Below are 22218 nucleotides of genomic sequence, written 5' to 3'. Positions count from 1 at the left end.
GCAGAGTTGCGCCCCTTGCAAACAGTGAGGCAAGCACACGGCTGGGCAGTTCAGGAAAGTAATCATGACATTGCAGTGAATACTTGAGCACTGATTTGTAACTCTTGTCTGCTGGGTACGACGCCCTTTTCTTTTGAAAGTGTGCTCATGGGAGGTCACTTTTCACTGACGTCATGATCGCTTTCTCTCTTTGGTCGGGGTCACTCTCATTCTCCCTGTCTCCTGGAACCTCTCTCTGCCTTCCTCTGTCCGTCTCGCTCTGTCTGCCTCCTCTGTCCGTCTCGCTCTGTCTGCTTTTCTCCGTCCTCATGTCAAGCTATCTCTCTCTCTTTATCTCTGTCTTCTGCATATCTATCTCTGTCAGTGTCTTTCTCTGTCAGTCACACACACACTCCTCTTCTCTCTTTCTCTCGCTTGCTCTATTTCTTTCACACACACACACACACACATACACACACACACACACACACACACACACACACAGACACACACACACACACACACACACACACGATAAATGTTGCAGAAAAAATGTTTTATGTTCTAGCATTTTTATTTCAAGCACGACATCAGTATGCATTCGAGTTCATTTAAAAAAACACTAGGTTTTACTAGTCAACAAGTCAAACATTCAGGGCTGCCAGGTAGCAAAAAAAATACAAGGCATCACACAAAAGGTCAACTGTTGGTGAAAGGACATATGCATGTGCATAACTCCAAAAAGCAAAAAGAAATTCACTTTTCCTGCCCACCTCTGCAGAAAAGAATGATACGGCCTCACAAAGAAACAATGATCACTAATAGTAGAAGTCATGAGGAAAATGTATATTATCCAAACATAAACTTATATTGTTAAAAATTACTGATTTATTAAAACAAAATTATTTCAAAAGACTAAAAGGAAAAACTGTGAGACAATCAGAATTCGCGGCCCTCCCAAAACAGCAGACTGAAAACATCATTCAGGGAAAAAATAATTGAATATTAGTCTCCTCTAAGTATACAAAACCTTTTTTTTAAATCTTTTTATTGCGATATTTTCTTCAGAAAAATGACAAGAGGAAGTCTACAGTGGAACCCCCTTTTAAGACCTCCAAAAATCTAAGAAAACAGGGTCTTAAAAAGGAGGGAGTCTTAAAATGGAGGTACATTTACAGAGGTTATGAACAGAAAATCTGAGAAAACAAGGTCTTAACAAGAAGGGCAAAGCCCATACGACTCACATGCTTGACCTTGACCTTTACATGACCTTGACCTTCAATAACTAAACCTAGCAATGACATCATACACTAAGAACTGCTTTACACATTTTTCCTACCAAAATACATGTGACCTTGACCCAAGGTCAAGGTCATCCAAGGTCATGCAACACAAAGCTGTTAATTCAAGACATAGGAAGTACAATGGTGCTTATTGGCTCTTTCTACCATGAGATATGGTCACTTTTAGTGGTTCACTACCTTATTTTGGTCACATTTCATAAGGGTCAAAGTGACCTTGACCTTGATCATATGTGACCAAATGTGTCTCATGATGAAAGCATAACATGTGCCCCATATAATTTTTAAGTTTGAAACAGTTATCTTCCATAGTTCAGGGTCAAGGTCACTTCAAAATATGTATACAATCCAACTTTGAAGAGCTCCTGTGACCTTGACCTTGAAGCAAGGTAAACCAAACTGGTATCAAAAGATGGGGCTTACTTTGCCCTATATATCATATATAGGTGAGGTATTGAATCTCAAAAACTTCAGAGAAAATGGGAAAAATGGGAAAAATAGCTGTTTTTTAGACAACATTTATGGCCCCTGCGACCTTGACCTTGAAGCAAGGTCAAGATGCTATGTATGTTTTTTGGGGCCTTGTCATCATACACCATCTTGCCAAATTTGGTACTGATAGACTGAATAGTGTCCAAGAAATATCCAATGTTAAAGTTTTCCGGACGGCCGGACGGACGACTCGGGTGAGTACATAGACTCACTTTTGCTTCGCATGTGAGTCAAAAAGGGGGAGTCTTAAATTGGGGGGTTCCACTGTATTTGAGAAATAATGCAAAGCATTTGCGTCTTTGTATTTCTGTTGAAACATGTGACCCTCCACCACGAAATGAGTCGCATGTCACCTCGCACGGTTCTGCGCTAGGCTTAATATAAGTCCGGAGAGTGTCTGGTAACAGTGTGAGGGTCACTTTAGTCACAGGCTTATAACTCAAACAGTTTTCGCTCTTTTCTTAAACGGTTTTTACCACTGGATAGAGTATAAAAAAACTTGTTAGGAAAATGTACAAATATAAAAATCATGCAAAGGTGACATGCGACTCATTCCGTGGTGGAGGGTCACATATTGAAGTGCAATCCTGTAGTGGGACAAAATCAACTGGCAGGCTGGAATCAAAAAGTAGTCTGTTTGGCTTTGAAATATAACCAGTCTAACTGGGGTGAGGTGGGATAAGGGGTGGGTGGGGGTGGGTGGGGGTGGGTGCAGTACAATGAACCATAGACCAAATAGCCTGGACCGCCAACTCATCACGTGACCCTTCGAGGTTACGACACTCGACTTTCAGGGGCGCTTAGCGTCCGGTTTGAAAGGCCAGCGATTCGAAGACAGTGAAAAGAAAGCACGCTCCAGTTATTTGTGACAATGGGAGGTGACAATGAACTGGATTTTCTAAAACTCCAAACTAAACTTAAAGCCATATGTACTCGATGACTATACACGCTAATTGCTTTACCAACAGCTGGAGACATGCTAAATTAAGTTCCCTGCAAAATATTGTGGTCTAGGACCCCTTCAATGTTGAGATATGTTAATTTTCATTTTGATCTGGATCGTCCTATTTATAGATTTGCCAACAGAGGTAGCGTTGACGCAAGGGAAATAACTCCGCGTCTTTGTTTACATCCAAAGTTTTTGGGACTCTAAAACAAGCTGTAATGCATGTATATGGTCCGCGCATGGCGACATATCGTCATTACATGGTCTTATGGTGCGTTTGACATCGATTATTGGCAAACTACACTTTGTAAACACGGGAGCGCGTACATATGCCTTTAACAAAACTCATCGAAAAACATGTTCCATGTGCACTTTAGCTGAGTTTATTTTAGCATTTTCAGAACTTACCTCGGCAACTTCGTCCATGTCTACAATCGACACCGGATATGACATCCCCCCGATTTCTGAAAGCCCATGTAAGCGTAGGTTCCTAAATGCGCGAGGCCGCTACCTCGTAATAGAGAGAAAGAGCGGAGAGAGAGCTAGTTGGCGGTCCAGGATAAATGGTCTATGAATGAACGAAAAGGTTGAGGAAAAAATGACTACAGACTTTTAAAAAACCCACCAATACAATGGGTATTGAGCCTACAAACAAAGAGGAATGTAATACACACTTGGTCAAAAAGTTACTGAAAATTATTAGGGGGGGAAAAAAGTATTGAAACGAGCAAACATCAACAAAACAAACAGATCTGTCATCAAATCGACTTAAAATTGTTTACTGAGGAAAACGGGTCACTATTCCAAATATCATTAGCAGACATGAGAGAGAAAGAGGAGGGGAAAAAACCCAGAGGAATTATGAATGAATGCGCAATTATAAAGCATTGTAAATCCTTCTTTGTTAATTCGACATTTTGATTGGTCAATGCAATCACTCAGCGGTCAGGCAATCAGCGTGTCTCACCTCCAAATGGATCTGCCTCAATGTACACTTCCTGGCAAGCGTATCAATACAGGTCATGTGTTTCACGTGTCGCCATGACTGCAATAGTTTCTGCCAGCCGGTTGGTCACGCGCACGAACGATAGACAAATCAAGGGAAATGGAAGACAGCATGTACGCAATTTGGTGACCGAGACATGAAAAGGATGTGACGTCATGTTATAATGAATGACGAATTGTTCTAGCGAGAACGTCACTTTGTGATTCGGCCTTTGCAGTCTTCTCAAAAGGAACAAGCCATGGAAAAGTCAGTCTGTAAAATATAGAAAAGCACATAATAACCTCAAGCGAATTATAATGTCGTGCTAAGCACATCGTAATTCCTTGGGACTATACTTTCACCGAAGGCGATGATAAGTACGTGACAAGTCCTGAATAAAATTGATGAATTGAGGTGCCACTTCACATCCAAAAAGAAAGATCCTTTGAATGGATAGATTTACCGTGAATTACAATATCGACCTGCTGCTTTCAACATGTCGGGGTGTGCCTAAATTGTCTCACCTGTGATTTGTAAATGGAATCCCTCAGGCCACAAATCACAGGTGAGACAATTTAGGCACACCCCGACATGTTGAAAGCAATCGGTGAATATTGTATCAATGTCAGTGGTACAAGAAATTCAGTTGAGTTGTAACCTAGGCACACGTAAGAATTTTTCGGGGTGTTCGGCCACAAGAATTTCATAAAAAGGCAGAACATCTTTCTTTCGTGTTTAACGCCATTTTCAAGCACGAAGGTTATATCGCGACGGGAAAAGGACCGGCACGGTTGGCCTAGTGGTAAGGAGTCCGCCCCATGATCGGGAGGTCGTGGGTTCGAACCCCGGCCGGGTCATACCTAAGACTTTAAAATTGGCAATCTAGTGGCTCCTCCGCCTGGCGTCTGGCATTATGGGGTTAGTGCTAGGACAGGTTGGTCCGGTGTCAGAATAATGTGACTGGGTGAGACATGAAGTCTGTGCTGCAACTTCTGTCTTGTGTGTGGCGCACGTTATATGTCAAAGTAGTACATGTACCGCCCTGATATGGCCCTTCGTGGTCGGCTGGGCGTTAAGCAAACAAACAAACAAACAAAGACGGGAAAAGGCAGAACAAAAAGTGAATTGAAACAATAGCATTTGCAAGCAGTAAAATCAGAAATAAATCAGAAATATTTTTTACAAGTACGAATGAACACAAGGCAGCGTAAAATATAATTATCAGCGTACATCAAAAACATTATCATCATTGCCAGGATGCATACAATGTTACAAAATGGTGTGTAGATTAAAAAGAAAAATTAACAAGAAGGGCAAAGCCCATACGACTCACATGCTTTACACATTTTTCCTACCAAAATACATGTGACCTTGACCCAAGGTCAAGGTCATGCAACACAAAGCTGTTAATTCAAGACATAGGAAGTACAATGGTGCTTATTGGCTCTTTCTACCATGAGATATGGTCACTTTTAGTGGTTCACTACCTTATTTTGGTCACATTTCATTAGGGTCAAAGTGACCTTGACCTTGATCATATGTGACCAAATGTGTCTCATGATGAAAGCATAACATGTGCCCCACATAATTTTTAAGTTTGAAACAGTTATCTTCCATAGTTCAGGGTCAAGGTCACTTCAAAATATGTATACAATCCAACTTTGAAGAGCTCCTGTGACCTTGACCTTGAAGCAAGGTAAACCAAACTGGTATCAAAAGATGGGGCTTACTTTGCCCTATATATCATATATAGGTGAGGTATTCAATCTCAAAAACTTCAGAGAAAATGGGAAAAATGTGAAAAATAGCTGTTTTTTAGGCAACATTTATGGCCCCTGCGACCTTGACCTTGAAGCAAGGTCAAGATGCTAAGTATGTTTTTGGGGGCCTTGTCATCATACACCATCTTGCCAAATTTGGTACTGATAGACTGAATAGTGTCCAAGAAATATCCAACGTTAAAGTTTTCCGGACGGCCGGACGGACGGACGTCCGGACGGACGGACGGACGGACGGACGACTCGGGTGAGTACATAGACTCACTTTTGCTTCGCATGTGAGTCAAAAATGGAGATGCATACTTTGTGAAGGCAGTATCAGCAGTACTAAACACGCATGTAGAAAAACACTTTATCAGTTGGACAGATTGTGGAGATAACTCTGTGTCTGGGTGTTTTAAGCTGTGGAAGAGTTGTCATCCTTGAATGTGAGGCAAGCTAAGCCATGTGTAACTCATTTGGAGTCATTAATCAGTGCATAGAGACTGCAATCGTCTACTTCAGTTTCCATACAGAATGTACAAGAACCTATATTAGATACATGTATATACTTTGTTGGACTTTGACATTAAGATTTGTTCTGCTGAATCTGCACTGACACATATTTATGGTGTAAATCTATAAAATATGACAAATAATGCTTTCGCGGTGCTTCCTGGCATGTGGCTTTTCTCTTGTACAGGGTCCCCACTGGTTTTTAGAAACAAAATTCCATGACTTTTCCATGACTTTCCATGATCCTCAATAACATTTTCCATGACTAGATCCACCATTTCCGAACACGCAAACTTTTTACGTCTTGTCACTGCCAGTTTTAACACTGGCTTGCTTTGCACTGAATTTGAGTCAGTTTCTACGCAGTGTCTCTTCGACAAGCAAGTCAAGCATTTGCTACGCAGTCAGATTATCGGTAATGTTTGCTGGCCCTGTCATTTCACTAAACTGGACCTGCCACTGTTTGTATCCATCTGCACTTTCGTAAATTCCGTTTCGTAACCGTCACTGTGACTTGACGAACTGTCATTTTTTTCACCGCAATACAGTAGTCCCTTCCATTTCCGGCCCTTTCGTGGGCGTGAACCTGCCCGGAGCGGCCAGCTTTCCCATGACTAATGAATTTTCCTTCTATAATTGACTCTTAATGGCCGTTAACCTGTCTGACGCGGTCAACGGTCACTGATTTTTGACCTAAGGTGCCCCTCTTACTCGACAGGAGCGGCCACTTAACGGCCACTTGTGTGTGTGTGTGTGTGTGTGTGTGTGTGTGTGTGTGTGTGTGTGTTGTGTGCACAGACGGCACAGCACGAGCAGACGACATCAATACTTACGCATGCGCAAACTGTAAATACAGACATGCGCATACATGTACATTTACGGCAGTCACTTCCGGATCGATCACAGCTGATGTGAGTTTGAAACACTTGTTTATCTGACACTCAAATACATATATAATAATCCAAACAACACACATAGAAACATACGAAACAATAGCTTAGCCAGGACGATAGAGTTAAACACGCAAATAATTAAGATGTATTTATAAACGAAAGCAAAACTAACAGAGACAATGAATCGGCGGCTCGTGGATGATCGCTTTCTTTTCTTCATGAAAACTTGATCGTGTTTTTTTGGGTTTTTTGGAGGAGGAGGGGGCCTGTAATGAACGGCCACCTGATATTTGCGGTCACCTTTGCAATGACAAATGGGTGACCGGATATGGCAGGTACTACTGTACACAGTTCATTGCGAAGATCTTCCTCGGTAATTCGTTCCAATTCCGCATACTTTTTGTTGTCAAGAAACAACTCGAAAGAAAGTTTCAAACTCATCATCCTCTGTCTTGCTTGTCGAAGCGCTAAAGTACTTTATCGATGCAAAAACAAAAGCAGAAAACTTCGACGAAACCGACTCAAATGCAGCGCAGACGACACGACGAGATAATGGAAGGAAGTGAGCCTCGCTTTGACTCAAGTGCCGTTAACAATACCGTTATTCTCGTATGCAAATACGAACGAGAAGTTGGTCATACGAACAAGCCTTGTGCTGGCGACGCAAATCGGGGAATGGCTGGGCAACCAAAATCGCCGCTGGCGTGCTAAAGGTTAATTTTTTTTTCTTTCTTATTTTTGTTAAATTTCATGACTTTCCATGACTTGAATTGAAATTCCATGACTTTCCAGGCCTGGAAAATTAAAAATCAAATTCCATGACTTTCCAGGTTATCCATGACCTGTACAAACCCTGCTTGAACAATGAGGACAGGCATGAGGCTTTTCTCCTGTATGTGTCAACATGTGGGTCTTCAAATCCCCTTTCCGACCAAATTTCTTTGAACAATGAGGACAGGCATGAGGCTTTTCTCCTGTATGTGTCAACATGTGGGGCTTCAAATCCCCTTTCCGACCAAATTTCTTTGAACAATGAGGACAGGCATGAGGCTTTTCTCCTGTATGTGTCAACATGTGGGGCTTCAAATCCCCTTTCTGAGCAAATTTCTTTGAACAATGAGGACAGGCATGTGGCTTTTCTCCTGTATGTGTCAATATGTGGGTCTTTAAATGCCATTTGTGAACAAATTTCTTTGAACAATGAGGACAGCCATGAGGCTTTTCTCCTGTATGTGTAAAGATGTGGGTCTTCAATTGCCTTTTCAGAGCAAACTTCACTTTGCAATAAGGACAGGCGTGTGGCTTTTCTCCTGTATGTGTTAACATGTGGGTCTTCAAAGTCCCTTTCAGAGCAAACTTCACTTTGCAATCAGGACAGGCGAGTGGCTTTTCTCTTGAATGTGTCAACATGTGAGTCTTCAAATTTCCTTTGAGAGCAAATGTTACCGTACAACGCGGACAGGCATGTGGCTTTTCTCCTGTATGTGTCAACATGTGTTTCTTCAAATCCCCTTTCTGAACAAATTTCTTTGAACAATGAGGACAGGCATGAGGCTTTTCTCCTGTATGTGTCAACATGTGTTTCTTCAAATCCCCTTTCTGAACAAATTTCTTTGAACAATGAGGACAGGCATGTGGCTTTTTTCCTGTATGTGTCAATATGTGGGTCATTAAATGAAATTTGAGAGCAAATTTCTTTGAACAATGAGGACAGGCATGTGGCTTTTCTCCTGTATGTGTCAACATGTGAGTCTTCAAACTCCCTTTGCATGCAAATTTTACTGTACAAAGAGGACAGGCATGTGGCTTTTCTCCTGTATGTGTCAACATGTGGGTCTTCAAATGCCCTTTCTGAGCAAATATCACTTTGCAATGAGGACAGGCATGTGGCTGTTCAGTTGTATGTGTTAACATGTGTTTGTTTACACCCCCCTTTTGACCAAATGTTGTTGTACATTTAAGGCAGGCATGTGGTCTTCCTCTTGTCAACATGTCTCCACCCTCCCCCACACCGTCTTTTTCACGCTTGATATCATTAGAACATGTACACCCATCTTGTTCTGAAAATGAAGCTGTGTCTGCAATGGTTCCAAAATCAATTGGGATTTCTGCTGCCCCTTGTTTCTGCCCCTCTTGTTTCAGTCTAACAACGTCGTTGTAAGCACTGGATGATGTTGGTATTTCAGCTGCTTCTTGTTTCAGTCTAACAATGTCGCTGTGAGCACTGGACAATGTTGGTATTTCAGGTGCCTCTTGTTTCAGCCAAACAACGTCCCTGTAAGCACTGGATGATGTTGGTATTTCAGCTGCCTCTTGTTTCAGCCAAACAACGTTGCTGTCAGCACTGGATGATGTTGGTATTTCAGCTGCCTCTTGTTTCAGCCAAACAACGTTGCTGTCAGCACTGGATGATGTTGGTATTTCAGCTGCCTCTTGTTTCAGCCAAACAACGTCCCTGTAAGCACTGGATGATGTTGGTATTTCAGCTGCCTCTTGTTTCAGCCAAACAACGTCGCTGTGAGCACTGAACGATGTTGGTATTTCAGGTGCCTCTTGTTTCAGCCAAACAACGTTGCTGTCAGCACTGGACGATGTTGGTATTTCAGCTGCCTCTTGTTTCAGCCAAACAACGTCGCTGTGAGCACTGAACGATGTAGGTATTTCAGGTGCCTCTTGTTTCAGCCAAACAACGTTGCTGTCAGCACTGGACGATGTTGGTATTTCTGATGTACGCTCCATCTGCACGTTGACTGTTCTGTCTGTCTTGAAATTTTCACCTGCTGGTGCTGTAACAGAAAATGCAAAAATTTTGTAAGTCTTGTGATGAAAATGTTTACATACCTTTTCTGAAGGTATGTAAGACAGCATTCCTGAAAGATAGAAATTCACAACTCCCAAAGACAGAAAGATTCTCTTCCTGAAAGAAAAGAAGACACATTAACGAAAGACAGAAAAAGATGTCACTTCAAGGCACACAACTTCTCAGAAAAACAGTTTGGCTCACCATCTCACATTTTGCAGGTCTTCGCATGGAATACGACCATCTGTCCACTTGGTCACATACCAGAAATGAATAGCGTGGGTAATCAATGTGATGAATCAAATTAAATGTCGTAAATGCAACCACTGGCTTCTCAAGAAATCATTTTATTCAGACCCTTCAAAAATCTAAGAAAATCAGGTTTCCACTGTTTGTTTGTTTGCTTGCTTTCTGTCTCACCCAGTCACATTATTCTGACACCGGACCAACCAGTCCTAGCACTAACCCCATAATGCCAGACGCCAGGCGGAGCAGCCACTAGATTGCCAATTTTAAAGTCTTAGGTATGACCCGGCCGGGGTTCGAACCCACGACCTCCCGATCACGGGGTGGACGCCTTACCACCAGGCCAACCGTGCCGGTGGTTTCCACTGTACAGCAATAGCAACTCACCAGGGGCAGTGAGGAATTGTTAGTATGTAACCAAGTGAAGGGATGGTCTTATCCCATGTAAAGCCTGACCTGATCTGAGATGCTGATCCAAACCATTTTCACAAGAAGGAGTGAGCCTTTAAAGTCATCTTCTTCCGTAGAGGACTGGGTTCTTGCGAACGTCTCGGAGTCCTGCGTTTACAGAGTTCCAGGCTTTATGCTGTATGTGGGCATACGTGCCTTGTCAAAAGAACTTCAGATGAGATTCGCAGCTGAACTCTTGGCGGAGACGGTCGCAAGTGTCGATGCTCTGATTTGCCGTGAGCTGTGTTCAATGACTGCTGTGTTTTGTGGCTAAGCCTTACCTGTGTTATAGGCCTCGTCGCAGGTGTTTGAATTTTGACAAGGGCTTTGGCCTTTGGCCCACCATAGCAGATTTTCTGGACAGGATTTTCGTGTTCTTTCTTTGATTGTGGACACCTGTGTGGTAACCATGGCATCGCAAGTACTGCCAGTTTTTATAAAACAAGAAGAGCAAACGCTCGATCGAGTCACTTTCGCAGTTCTGAATATTATGACCTTGAAAAAGGTCAAAGGTCACCAAAGCAGACGTCAAAGTGTAGAGGTCACTGGGAGTCACGTTCACATAAAATTTGAGCCCGGTCACTTTTATAGTTTCCGAGAAAAGCCCAACGTTAAGTTGTGTGTTGCCGAACAGAAAAGGCTAGTTATCTCCCTTGTTTTTCTGATAACGTTCGTAAAAGGCTACAGATGTAAATACTTTGATGTAAAGAATAATCCTACAAAGTTTCAATCACATCTGATGAACTTTGTCAAAGATATAAAATGTCTAATTTTTCCTTTGACGCTGACCTGTGACCTTGAAAAAGGTCAAAGGTCAACGAAACCATCGTTAAAGTGTAGAGGTCATTGGAGGTCACGACTAAACAAAATATGAGCCCGATCGCTTTGATAGTTTCCGAGAAAAGTCCAACGTTAAGGTGGTGTCTACGGACGGCCGGCCGGCCGGCCGGACGGCCGGCCGGACAGACTAACACTGACCGATTACATAGAGTCACTTTTTCTCAAGTGACTCAAAAAACAGTGCTATTCCAAATGGTGACAGTGATCGACCTAAATGCATCGATATTTGTGTCGCGGCAGAAAGGGTCTCTGGGCGCGAGACGGTTCTCGGTGCTCAAAACATCAAAGGTCTATGGAGAATCTACCCTGCCTCCACTGAGGCTCGTAACACTCTTTTGGTCAAGGGACTTTCCCTCAGAGGGGTCTCTCTGCAAGTCGCAGACACTAACCCCTTCATCTTGCGCAACGAAACTGGAGAAGAGAAACCTTCGACGAAAGTCTGGGTGGACGACATTCCTATATCTGTGGCCGATTCTGGAATCAAAACTGCCCTTATCAGGGTTGGAGTAGAACTCCGATCAGCCATCAAACAAGAAAGGGCCAGAGACGCTGATGGAAAACTAACCCGGTTTCTCACGGGGAGAAGATTTGTATTCATTTCCACACCAAACACCCCACTAGAGAAAACACTCAAAGTCAGTTTCTTCACTGCCAAAGTGTATCACCGCGAACAAAACCAGAAAAAGACCGTGATCTGTTCAAAGTGTCTAGAGACGGGTCACCATGTCTCCACGTGTCAGGGGGACGTGGTATGTAGATCATGCAAAAAACCGGGCCACAAGAGTGGCGACCCATGTTGTGATCTTGACGTCAACTCTGGCTCCGCTTCAGGAGACCAGCAGAAGCCAGAACAGCTGTCCGCGGCTGCGGGTAACAACAGCGAACAAAGCAGAAACTCAATGTCTCACACAACTGACCGCGGGCGTCTTGGAAACCGCGCTGGCACCCAGAGCAGAAGTCGCTCCTACACTCCCAAGCGGGACCGTTCTGGTAGCCCGCTAGGAACACCGACGAAGATGGCGAAGATGGCCTCTCACGATGAAGAAGGCCAGGAGAAAGGCTGACCGACCGACCGACTAACTGACCGACTGACCCAACGACGACGGCCCGGCTTTGGCTTACGGACTTACGTACTATGGCTCTGCGATTTCACCAGTTGTTTTTTTTAGTATTTACACTATCTCACTCCAGCGATGGCAGATGGTGTCAAAGCGTTCTCCTTAAATGTTAGAGGACTCCGGAATACATCAAAACGCAAAAAGATATTTAGAATGTTAAAGGAAAAGAAATATGACATTGTATGTGTGCAAGAGTCGTACATAATGCCCGAAGATGCAGAGCAGTGGAAGAAAGAATGGGGTGGTGAGGTTGTGTACTGTGCTGGTACTCGTCATAGTAGAGGCCAGGTAATACTGGTGAGAAAACACTTTCCCCATGCATGGTCCACAGAAATAATTTCTGATAGAATTCTGATGGTAAAAGTTAACATTGGCACTAAAGAAATGGCTATCTTCAATGTGTACGCCCTGTGTAACTTAGCTGACACTAAACATTTTCTGACTTCTCTTTCAGATACAATTAGTGATTGTGATTGTGATCTTAAAGTAGTCTGCGGTGACTTTAACGCAGTGATGGACAATAAATTAGACATCATCGCAGGCGAAAATCACTCGCCAGCACTCGTTAAACTTTTCAACGACTTTGTTACTGAGTGCGAACTATGTGACGCGTGGCGGGTGCTAAACCCTCTATGCAAGGAATTCTCCTGGTCAAGAATCAGCAACGGCAAATTAACTGCAAGAAGACTCGACTACGTGTTTTTGAACGATGCTGCAATGGACAGTGTGTTGGAAACGGAGATTTACTCTGTTCCCTCCTCTGATCACAGGGGGGTGCTTGTGTCTTTAAAATGTTCCGAAGTGACCAGAGGTCCCGGCTTCTGGAAGTTCAACAACGCCTTGTAAAAGGACAGTGTATTCGTAGAAAGAATGAATAACCTTATTGACTCTTCCCTTCGCACAGACACACCAGAGAGTGCTGAGAACCGGTGGGAATTACTTAAGTTAGAGATAAGGGACGAAACTATTCAGTACAGCAAAAACCTGGCAGTTTTAAAGAAAAACAAGTATTTGCACTTACAAGATAAACTGGCACAGTGTGAATCATCACTTGCCAAACAACCGCTTGATGAAAATCTGCTTCGTAATCGCGAGGCACTGAAGTTTCAACTAGAAGTCTTTGAGCATGAACGCTTAAAAAGTGCCCAAACACGATCTAGAATGAAATGGATTGATGAAGGGGAAAAAAATACAAAGTACTTTTTAAACCTTGAAAAATCTCGAGCCAGTGCAAAATTGTTTCCCAGCATCAAGCTTGATAATGGCGATGTATTAGTCGATCAGTTTGACATACTGCAGGCTCAAAAACACTACTTTGAAAACAAATATGTGTACAGTGACAATAGCATCAACATTGATAACGATACAGATTCTTTTTTGCAAAATTGTGAAACCCCTCGTCTGACAGAGGAGGAGAAGAAAGTTTGTGAAGGTGAAATAAGTGTTGAAGAGGCCTCTAGGGCGCTAAGTAAGTTAAATAACGGCTCATCTCCTGGCACTGACGGTCTTACAACTGAATTTCTGAAATTTTTCTGGGTCAAGTTAAAGGGCCTTGTTGTTCACTCCTATAATGCGTCGTTTCAAAACGGTCACTTGTCGCACTCACAAACGGCGGCTGTGTTAACCATACAGTACCTGTCAAGTACTTTTGGCCTCTGACCATAGTAAATGGCATAAGAAACCATAGTTGGGGATCAAAAACCATAGTTAATGCGTGGATCAGGATGTGGTTAAACGCACAAATTCAACTTCTCACGCATACACACTAAACCAATCAGATTGTTTTTCGCAAACTAAAAGTAAAACACATATGATAAATTCCTTTCTACACAAACTGCTCTTTATTTACCACTACATGTAATACATTTACACTGCACTCTTGTTCGTTCATTTTTTTCTCACTTGTCATTTGTCACTTGTGTTCTTTGTTGTATTCATCTGTGCAAATCTTTGCTTTGTCAATCATGCTGCCAGTCACCTTAAAATCATGGCAGCATGCCTCAGAGTTAATTTTGACCTGCAAGAAGGCAGTCAGTGTGTCAGCTCCCAGACTGTGATCCAGCACTTGAAGCTGTTGCAGGGTTTCACTGCCAAATGGAAATTTATTCAACATTTTCCTCACACAGGCCACATAGAACTGGCGCACATCATGCCAGAACTTCTGTTGTGTGGCTGGTGCAAGCTCCTCCTCAGAAAGGAATGAACGGCAGTCCATGCCAGAAAAAAAAGAAAAATTTTTTTTTTTTTTTTAAATGCTGAAAATGCGTATGGTTTGAGGTATACGACGTAGGACCCAAAAAACACTGAAAAACCGTAAGAATTACGCAGAATGCGTAGGACTTGACAGGTATGGTTAACCCTTATTCATAAAGGGAAAAACCTCCCGAAAGACAAACTCTCTAACTGGAGGCCAATTTCACTGACAAATGCAGATTACAAAGTGTTAGCAAAATGTTTAGCGAATCGACTATGTACTGTTATAGATAGCGTTGTACACGAGGACCAGTTGGGTTATATAAAAGGTCGGAACGTTAGTGCTCATTTAAGAACAATTCATGATGTAATTGAATATTTCAGACTTAAAGAAAAACCTGGTGTACTATTAGCACTCGATTTTCAGGCTGCTTTTGACTCTATTTCCAAAAAAAACATGCTTAGTGCCTTTAGAAGGCTAGGCTTCGGTCTAGACTTTGTTCAGTGGGTCCAAGTTCTTTTTGCTAATACAAGAAGTTGTATTGGCTATAACGGGTGGCTTTCCGAAGACTTTGAAGTGAATTCCGGGATTCGTCAGGGGTGTCCTTTCTCACCTCTGGCCTTCGTGATCGGTGTAGAACTCCTAGCGATTCGTTTTAGACAGAGTGTAGAGCTAAAAGGGCTAAACGTAGCAGACAACATATCAAAAGTATTGTTATATGCTGATGACATCACCATGTTTCTAAGAGACGAAGAAGACATTAACTGTGTTTTAGAAATACTGGAGCAATTTACTTTAATATCATGACATGTCTTAAGTTAAACATGCACAAGTTCGAAATGATGTTGATTGGTTCCAAAAGAAATGAAAACATGGATGATTTTGGCTTTAAACGCGTAAACCAGATAAAAATCTTAGGAGTTTACTTCTCAAACGCTAAAAGCGCATCCGAAATTGAGATGAACTGGCAAGAAAAAATCGCTATAAAGTTAAAAGAATAATTCTAAACTGGGAAAAACGAAATCTGGGTATTCTCGGAAAAATATGCGTAATTAAGAGTTTTTTGTTATCACAGTTTGTGTATGTGTTACAGTCCATCTGCTTGCCAGATAAGGTGCTGAAAGAAATCAACACTCTACTGTATAGGTTTTTGTGGAGGAAACGGGACTGTAATAAGAAAGCATTTGAAAAGGTGAAAAGGGTAGTAGTCAACAGTAACACAGACCAGGGCGGGGTAAATATGATAGATATCAAGGTGATGCAAGACTCATTCCTGTGTCAATGGTTTATTAAACTGTCGAGTAAGGATGTGAATGGCACGAGGACATGGATACCAAGAGGAACATTTCAATCTTTTGGAAGGAACTTAGCTTGTTTTAGTACTACTATAGGAACAAAAAATTCAAAGGCTTTCATCAGATTAAGTCTGTTTTTTGGTAACATGTTGCCTCGACATGGCTAGATTATAGTAAAACTCCATGGCATGGATCGTTAAAAATGACGTGTCTTTGGAATAATAGTGGTATAGTCTACCAGAATCAGGTTATTTATTATCAGAAATGGGCTCAGAAAGGGTTTACATATGTGAATGATGTGTTGCACAACAATACTATTATGCCATTTGAAATGGTAAATGAAATTTTAGGGCCCTCGCCAAATCTCTATCTGGAATACCTGGTCGTTAGAGCCGCTGTCTCCAAATACTTGAGAAACAACCCAGAGTTTGTTACATCTGATATTAACGAACAACACTATTTAGCCTTTAACGGTACGAACCATACGATTGCAAACCTGATTAGGCAATTTATTGTAAAGACGAAGTATTCCACTCCCTGTTCTGTTTTATTTTGGAAAAATACATTTAATTTTGACGTCAATGAAACATCCTGGTCTATAGCAAAAAACGCAACAAAAGAATCAAGACTACGAGAATTGCACTGGAAAATTGTTCACAACATCTATCCCACAAACATTCTTCTACAAAAAATGGGACTGTCCGACAGTGAATATTGTCCATACTGCACACACGAAAGAGACTACATCGAACATTTTTTCTATGATTGTAGTAAAGTTAAGCCTTTATGGAAACACGTCGAAAACACTATACTAGATAAAACTGGTGTACGTGTTAAACTTAACGCAAAATCTGTACTACTTGGGGTTGTTTGTGTTGAAAATGCAGGCAACGTGTGTCTAGATATCATTAACCATTTAGTTCTTATTGCTAAAATGTGCATTAGCAAATTTAGATATGGTACTCCCGTAAATTTAACATTCATGTTTGAAAATGAAATGAAACTTCGTGTTTCATAATACCCTTTACACTATGCACTTTTTTCATAATTGCAAAATTTGAAAATAAAGGCGTTGTCCACAACAACAACAAACAAAAAAAAAGAACATACACACACCCTGCGACCACAGGAACATAGGCTTAGTGGTTCAAGGAATCGTGTGCAAAGGGGAATAACCACGTTTTATCTCTAAGTCAAGAGGAAGAAAAGTCAGTTGCTTCCCTTTAAAAGTGACTTTGGGCAAAACTTGAATTTTTATGTTTGTTTGTTGTTGCCGCAGCCTCAACACTACCCCCACACATCTAGAAATGCGTATATCGCTATCTCATTCTTTGGACCACAAAAACCATGTAGTGGAAGTCTACTGTTCGGAAATGTCCGATTGCAACATAACAAAACAGTTGCAGGTTTTGTCAGCATCAGTTTCTGCATTCTCATGTGTAATTGTTCTTTTTATTACAAAACACAAAATGATTTTTGACAATCTGTGGTGAATATAACACCTATATTTGGATGGTTTGCAGCTTTCATATTTTTGCATGATTTAAAGCAGTGACACTTTGCCTTCAAGTGACCAGGAGACATATACAAGAAAGCTAAATCAAAACTGATGTTGCTGTCTGGGCAGGTAGCTTTTGACTTTGGCTGATCATCGAAAGCAGAAGAAGAAGACCTTAGCTGATTCATTTTGCTGAGTTGTGATTGGCTATGACCGCCTCACTTACTTTTTAAGCTAACCTACCACAAGGACAATGATAACATTAAATATATTGTATGCTATGATATTTTGCAATGATGTTTAGCCATAGTTCGTTATACGTGCAGGTGTGCGAGAATGTAAGCGCAGTGCTTTAAAGATGTCCATGTGTGAACGTGTAAGTGGGCGTAGTCGAATGTCCATGTGGGAGTGGAGCATATAAGAATGCCCATGTGTGAATGTGTAAGTGGAGCGTATAAGAATGTGTAAGTGGAGCGTGGTGGAATGTCCATGTGTGAATGGGTAAGTTGAGCGTATAAGAATGTCCATGTGTGCGATGTGTAAATGAGACATGGATGTGTTCATGTCTGAATGCGTAAGAACAATGCAAGGAATGTCCAGAGAGGTATGTGGAAGGTGTTTCTATAACCTGCCCTGTTATATAGTGCTATATGTTTTATGTAAAATCAATGTCTTGTTTGTACTATTGTTATGTACCACGCCTGAATTTCTCTATGAGATAATAAAGTATTCTTATTCTTATTATTCTTATTCTTAAATATTAGGCATGCGAATTGAAACAAGTCGCGTAAGACGTAAATACAACATTTAGTCAAGTAGCTGTCAAACTCACAGAATGAAACTGAATGCAATGCCATTTTTCAGCAAGACCGTATACTCGTAGCATCGTCAGTCCACCGCTCATGGCAAAGGCAGTGAAATTGACAAGAAGAGCGGGGTAGTAGTTGCGCTGAGAAGGATAGCACGCTTTTCTGTACCTCTCTTTATTTTAACTTTCTGAGCATGTTTTTAATCCAAACATATCATATCTATATGTTTTTGGAATCAGGAACCGACAAGGAATAAGATGAAAGTATTTTTAAATTGATTTCGACAATTTAATTTTGATAATAATTTTTATATATTTAATTTCCAGAGCTTGTTTTTAATCCAAATATAACATATTTATATGTTTTTGGAATCAGAAAATGATGGAGAATAAGATAAACGTAAATTTGGATCGTTTTATAAATTTTTATTTTATTTTACAATTTTCTGATTTTTAATGACTAAAGTCATTAATTAATTTTTAAGCCACCAAGCTGAAATGCAATACCGAAGTCCGGGCTTCGTCGAAGATTACTTGACCAAAATTTCAACCAATTTGGTTGAAAAATGAGGGCGTGACAGTGCCGCCTCAACTTTCACGAAAAGCCGGATATGACGTCATCAAAGACATTTATCAAAAAAATGAAAAAAACGTTCGGGGATTTCATACCCAGGAACTCTCATGTCAAATTTCATAAAGATCGGTCCAGTAGTTTAGTCTGAATCGCTCTACACACACACACAGACACACACACACACACACGCACGCACGCACGCACGCACATACACCACGACCCTCGTCTCGATTCCCCCCTCTACGTTAAAACATTTAGTCAAAACTTGACAAAATGTAAAAAGTAAAAAAGGCATTTTGAAGTAATACCAATCGAAGACGCTTTGCATCCAGTTACTGGTGCGAAGCAAAGGCGCTTTGAATAGGGGGGTCCGGGTCTCCAAAGAACCCAACACCATTTGGTGTCATCTGAGCTCCGAGTTTACCATTAAAATCAGTTTTTTTGCCTCCCCCATTTATTTTTGTGGTGGACACTTTTGCCTTTTGGGCAGACAATTTACATGACTGAAATTTGTTGAAAAAATGCAGTGTTCAACTCTGTGCAAAAAAAGTCAATGAAACCAGATAATTTTCTACATGACTTTAAGCCCAAAGAGACCTGAGCAAGGATATGCGAGAAGCATTGTCCTTTTAACTCATTGTTTAGGGGTCGAAAAGAAACATTGTCCTTTTAACTCATAGTGTAGGGGTAGAAAAGAAACTTTATGGCCCTTCTTTTTTAACATACCAAAATATTTTACGTGTCAAAAGTCATAAAACAGTCGTTCTCTTGGAAACCTAGCTTACTGCTGTAAATCGAATATTTTTTACATCTAAAACCTGTATCAAGTAATCAATAACTGAATGTACATGATCACTCATCACTGTTCACACACACAACATCACGTTACACACTCACTGCTTGGAGTTGTCTTCATCACCATACTGTAAGTACTGGACGATGTTGGTATTTCTGTTGGACGCTCCATCTGTACGCACACTGCTTTCTCTCTCTTGAAATCTTCACCTGCTGGTGCTGAAACAGAAAATTCATAAATCTGTTTGAAGTCTTCTCTTCATCGTGAGAACATGTTTACAGACCTTTTCTGAACGTATGAAAGAGAACATTCCTAAAAGATCAAAATTATTAACTCTAAAAAGACAGAATGATTCTCTTCCTGAAAGAGAAGAAGATATGTTCACGAAAGACAGAAAGAGATGACACTTAGCGGCACATTCCTTCTTGTGTAAACATATCTCAAAACAGTTTGGAACACAATCTCAGATGTGGCCAGGCCTCCGCATGGAATAAGACAATCTCTCCACTTGGTCACATACCAGAAATGAACAGCCTGGGTATTCCCTGTGCAAAGTGGACATTTGATGATGAATTAATTTTGAAAATGGAACCACTGGTTTCTCAAGAAATTATTTCCCATGGGGTATCATTTTAGTTTCCGAGCCTTCGTATTTGAAGATTTTTGAACAGCTAAAAAAGGTAAAGTGAATTATGACAACATAATTATACACATGCTTAGATAATTGCACAACACGTTCCATTAAAGCGCATTTTCAGAAAAAAAACCACTGCAGGGTTTCATCAGTTTTCACCCTTACGTACACAACCTTCCATCACACTACAGGCTGATGACTCTTCAACAACACGGTGCTCCATCTTTTACACACACAATATCACGTTACACACTCACCGCTTGGAGTTGTCTCCATCACACTACAGGCTTATGACTCTTCGACAACATAGGTCTCCATCTTTGACACACACAATATCACGTTACACACTCACCGCTCTCCATCTTTGACACACACTGAATATCACATTACACACTCACCGCTTGGAGCTGCCCCTTGTTTCTGCCTAACAACTTCACTGTAAGCACTGGACGATGTTGGTATTTCAGCTGCCTCTAGTTTCAGCCAAACAACGTTGCTGTCAGCACTGGACGATGTTGGTATTTCTGATGAACGCTCCATCTGCATGTTGACTGTTTTGTCTGTCTTGAAATCTTCACCTGCTGGTGCTGTAACAGAAAATGCAAAAATCTTTTGTAAGTCTTGTGATGAAAATGTTTACATACCTTTAAGAACTGTAGAACTCTCTGAAGAAAATTATTCGTCACCCACTCCACTGTATTCCATTACAGGTACTGTCAGCTACACTGCTGGTGTGAGTTAAAAATAACTGGCCAAGTCCACTCCCTCCCGCCTATTTACCCTTTCCTCTCCCATTTCCCTCCCACCCATCCCATCCACAGTGGCGCCCGAAACCACTCTTTGTCTTAGCAGTTAGTAGGTCGCGGCCTGCTCTGGCTGTGTTGATAAGGCCAGGCTGCAGGTGGGAGCGCGCGAGCAGCGCTATTGAGAGTCGAGTGCCTGTTTCAAACCGTGCATGCACTGATCGAGGCGCATAGATTAACGAAACAAAACTGCTCCAAAGTCAAACACAAAAACATCCCACGCACTTATTCTCACTCTATGACACAGTTTAGACAAAGTACTTACTGACGGCAACATCAGAATCACAGTAGGTAGTTGGTATAAACATTGAGCGTGGTTACAAAATGGTATACAATGCGCACGTTCTGCTTATTGGAAGTGGAACAAAGAAGGACCTGCCGGTACAGTCGATAGCAGAATTACTTCAAAATCAAACAAACCGAATTACACACGGACCTCTAGGTTGCACATACACAAAGCCTGAATATCAGAGGAACAATATACACAAGATGACGGTAATCCAAAATTCAAGTCACGGAAACGATCCCATTTTCACATCAACAAACACGTATCTTTCACAGACCGACATTTGTACGACATGTGTCCGAACCCTCCGCCCGTGTACACTACATTGGGTGTGCACGTTAAAGATCCCACGATTGACAAAAGGGTCTTTCCTGGCAAAATTGCTTAGGCACAGTTAATAATTGTCTGCAGAATCTTCACCTTGATGAAGGCGGCAGTCTAAAGAAAGAAGAAGAAGACATGTTTCAGAGAGTGACCTAGATAAAACGCGTGTTGTAGGCTCGGCTGGCGGGCTCGCGGCCTCGCCAGTTCGACTATAATTAGCCCGCCAGCTACAAACTTTGCTGCTGGCAGACACTCGCTGAACTGACAAAAATCCCAGTAGAATAGAATACAGTGACTCCGCACTGTGCATGAACTCTTCAAGCCAATCTGACAACACAAACCTTTGAGTTGGAGAAATAGGAAGTTATCTCACTTATTCCCACAAATAGCATTGGCAGTAGAAAGTATCTCATCCTCTTAAAACGTTACAAATAATACACTATTTCTGAAAACTTACCATGGTTCAGGGAAAGAAGGTACAATCTATGAAACAGATTCGGATAATTCAACAAGTAGCAGCCTGTGACCGGATATAGCGAACAGCTGTACCGCGCTTCAATGTACACCCACTTTTATTTTATTTGACAGAAGCATATAAATATCATATTGTTATATGACAACATATCCTGAAAAAGTGTCAAGTTACATGAATAATATGAATAATGCATATAATTATATATATA

General features: G+C 41.4%; 1 protein-coding gene across 1 annotated transcript; it reads right to left on the bottom strand.

Annotated features, from left to right (window-relative positions):
* Positions 1 to 540: 540 nt before the first annotated feature.
* On the bottom strand, positions 541 to 22194 carry LOC138951398 (gastrula zinc finger protein XlCGF57.1-like). The gene is made up of 5 exons (XM_070323009.1): positions 21993 to 22194; positions 20521 to 20709; positions 19590 to 19706; positions 9395 to 9655; positions 541 to 9181 (listed from the first exon to the last, which is right to left on the bottom strand). The coding sequence occupies exons 2-5, from the start codon at positions 20666 to 20668 to the stop codon at positions 7701 to 7703; spliced, it is 2007 nt and encodes a 668-aa protein (XP_070179110.1). The 5' UTR covers positions 20669 to 20709; positions 21993 to 22194; the 3' UTR covers positions 541 to 7700.
* Positions 22195 to 22218: the final 24 nt, after the last annotated feature.

This window comes from Littorina saxatilis, linkage group LG16, assembly GCF_037325665.1.
Source record: "Littorina saxatilis isolate snail1 linkage group LG16, US_GU_Lsax_2.0, whole genome shotgun sequence".
Classification (NCBI taxonomy): domain Eukaryota; kingdom Metazoa; phylum Mollusca; class Gastropoda; order Littorinimorpha; family Littorinidae; genus Littorina; species Littorina saxatilis.
This window is presented reverse-complemented; position numbering and strand designations above follow the sequence as displayed.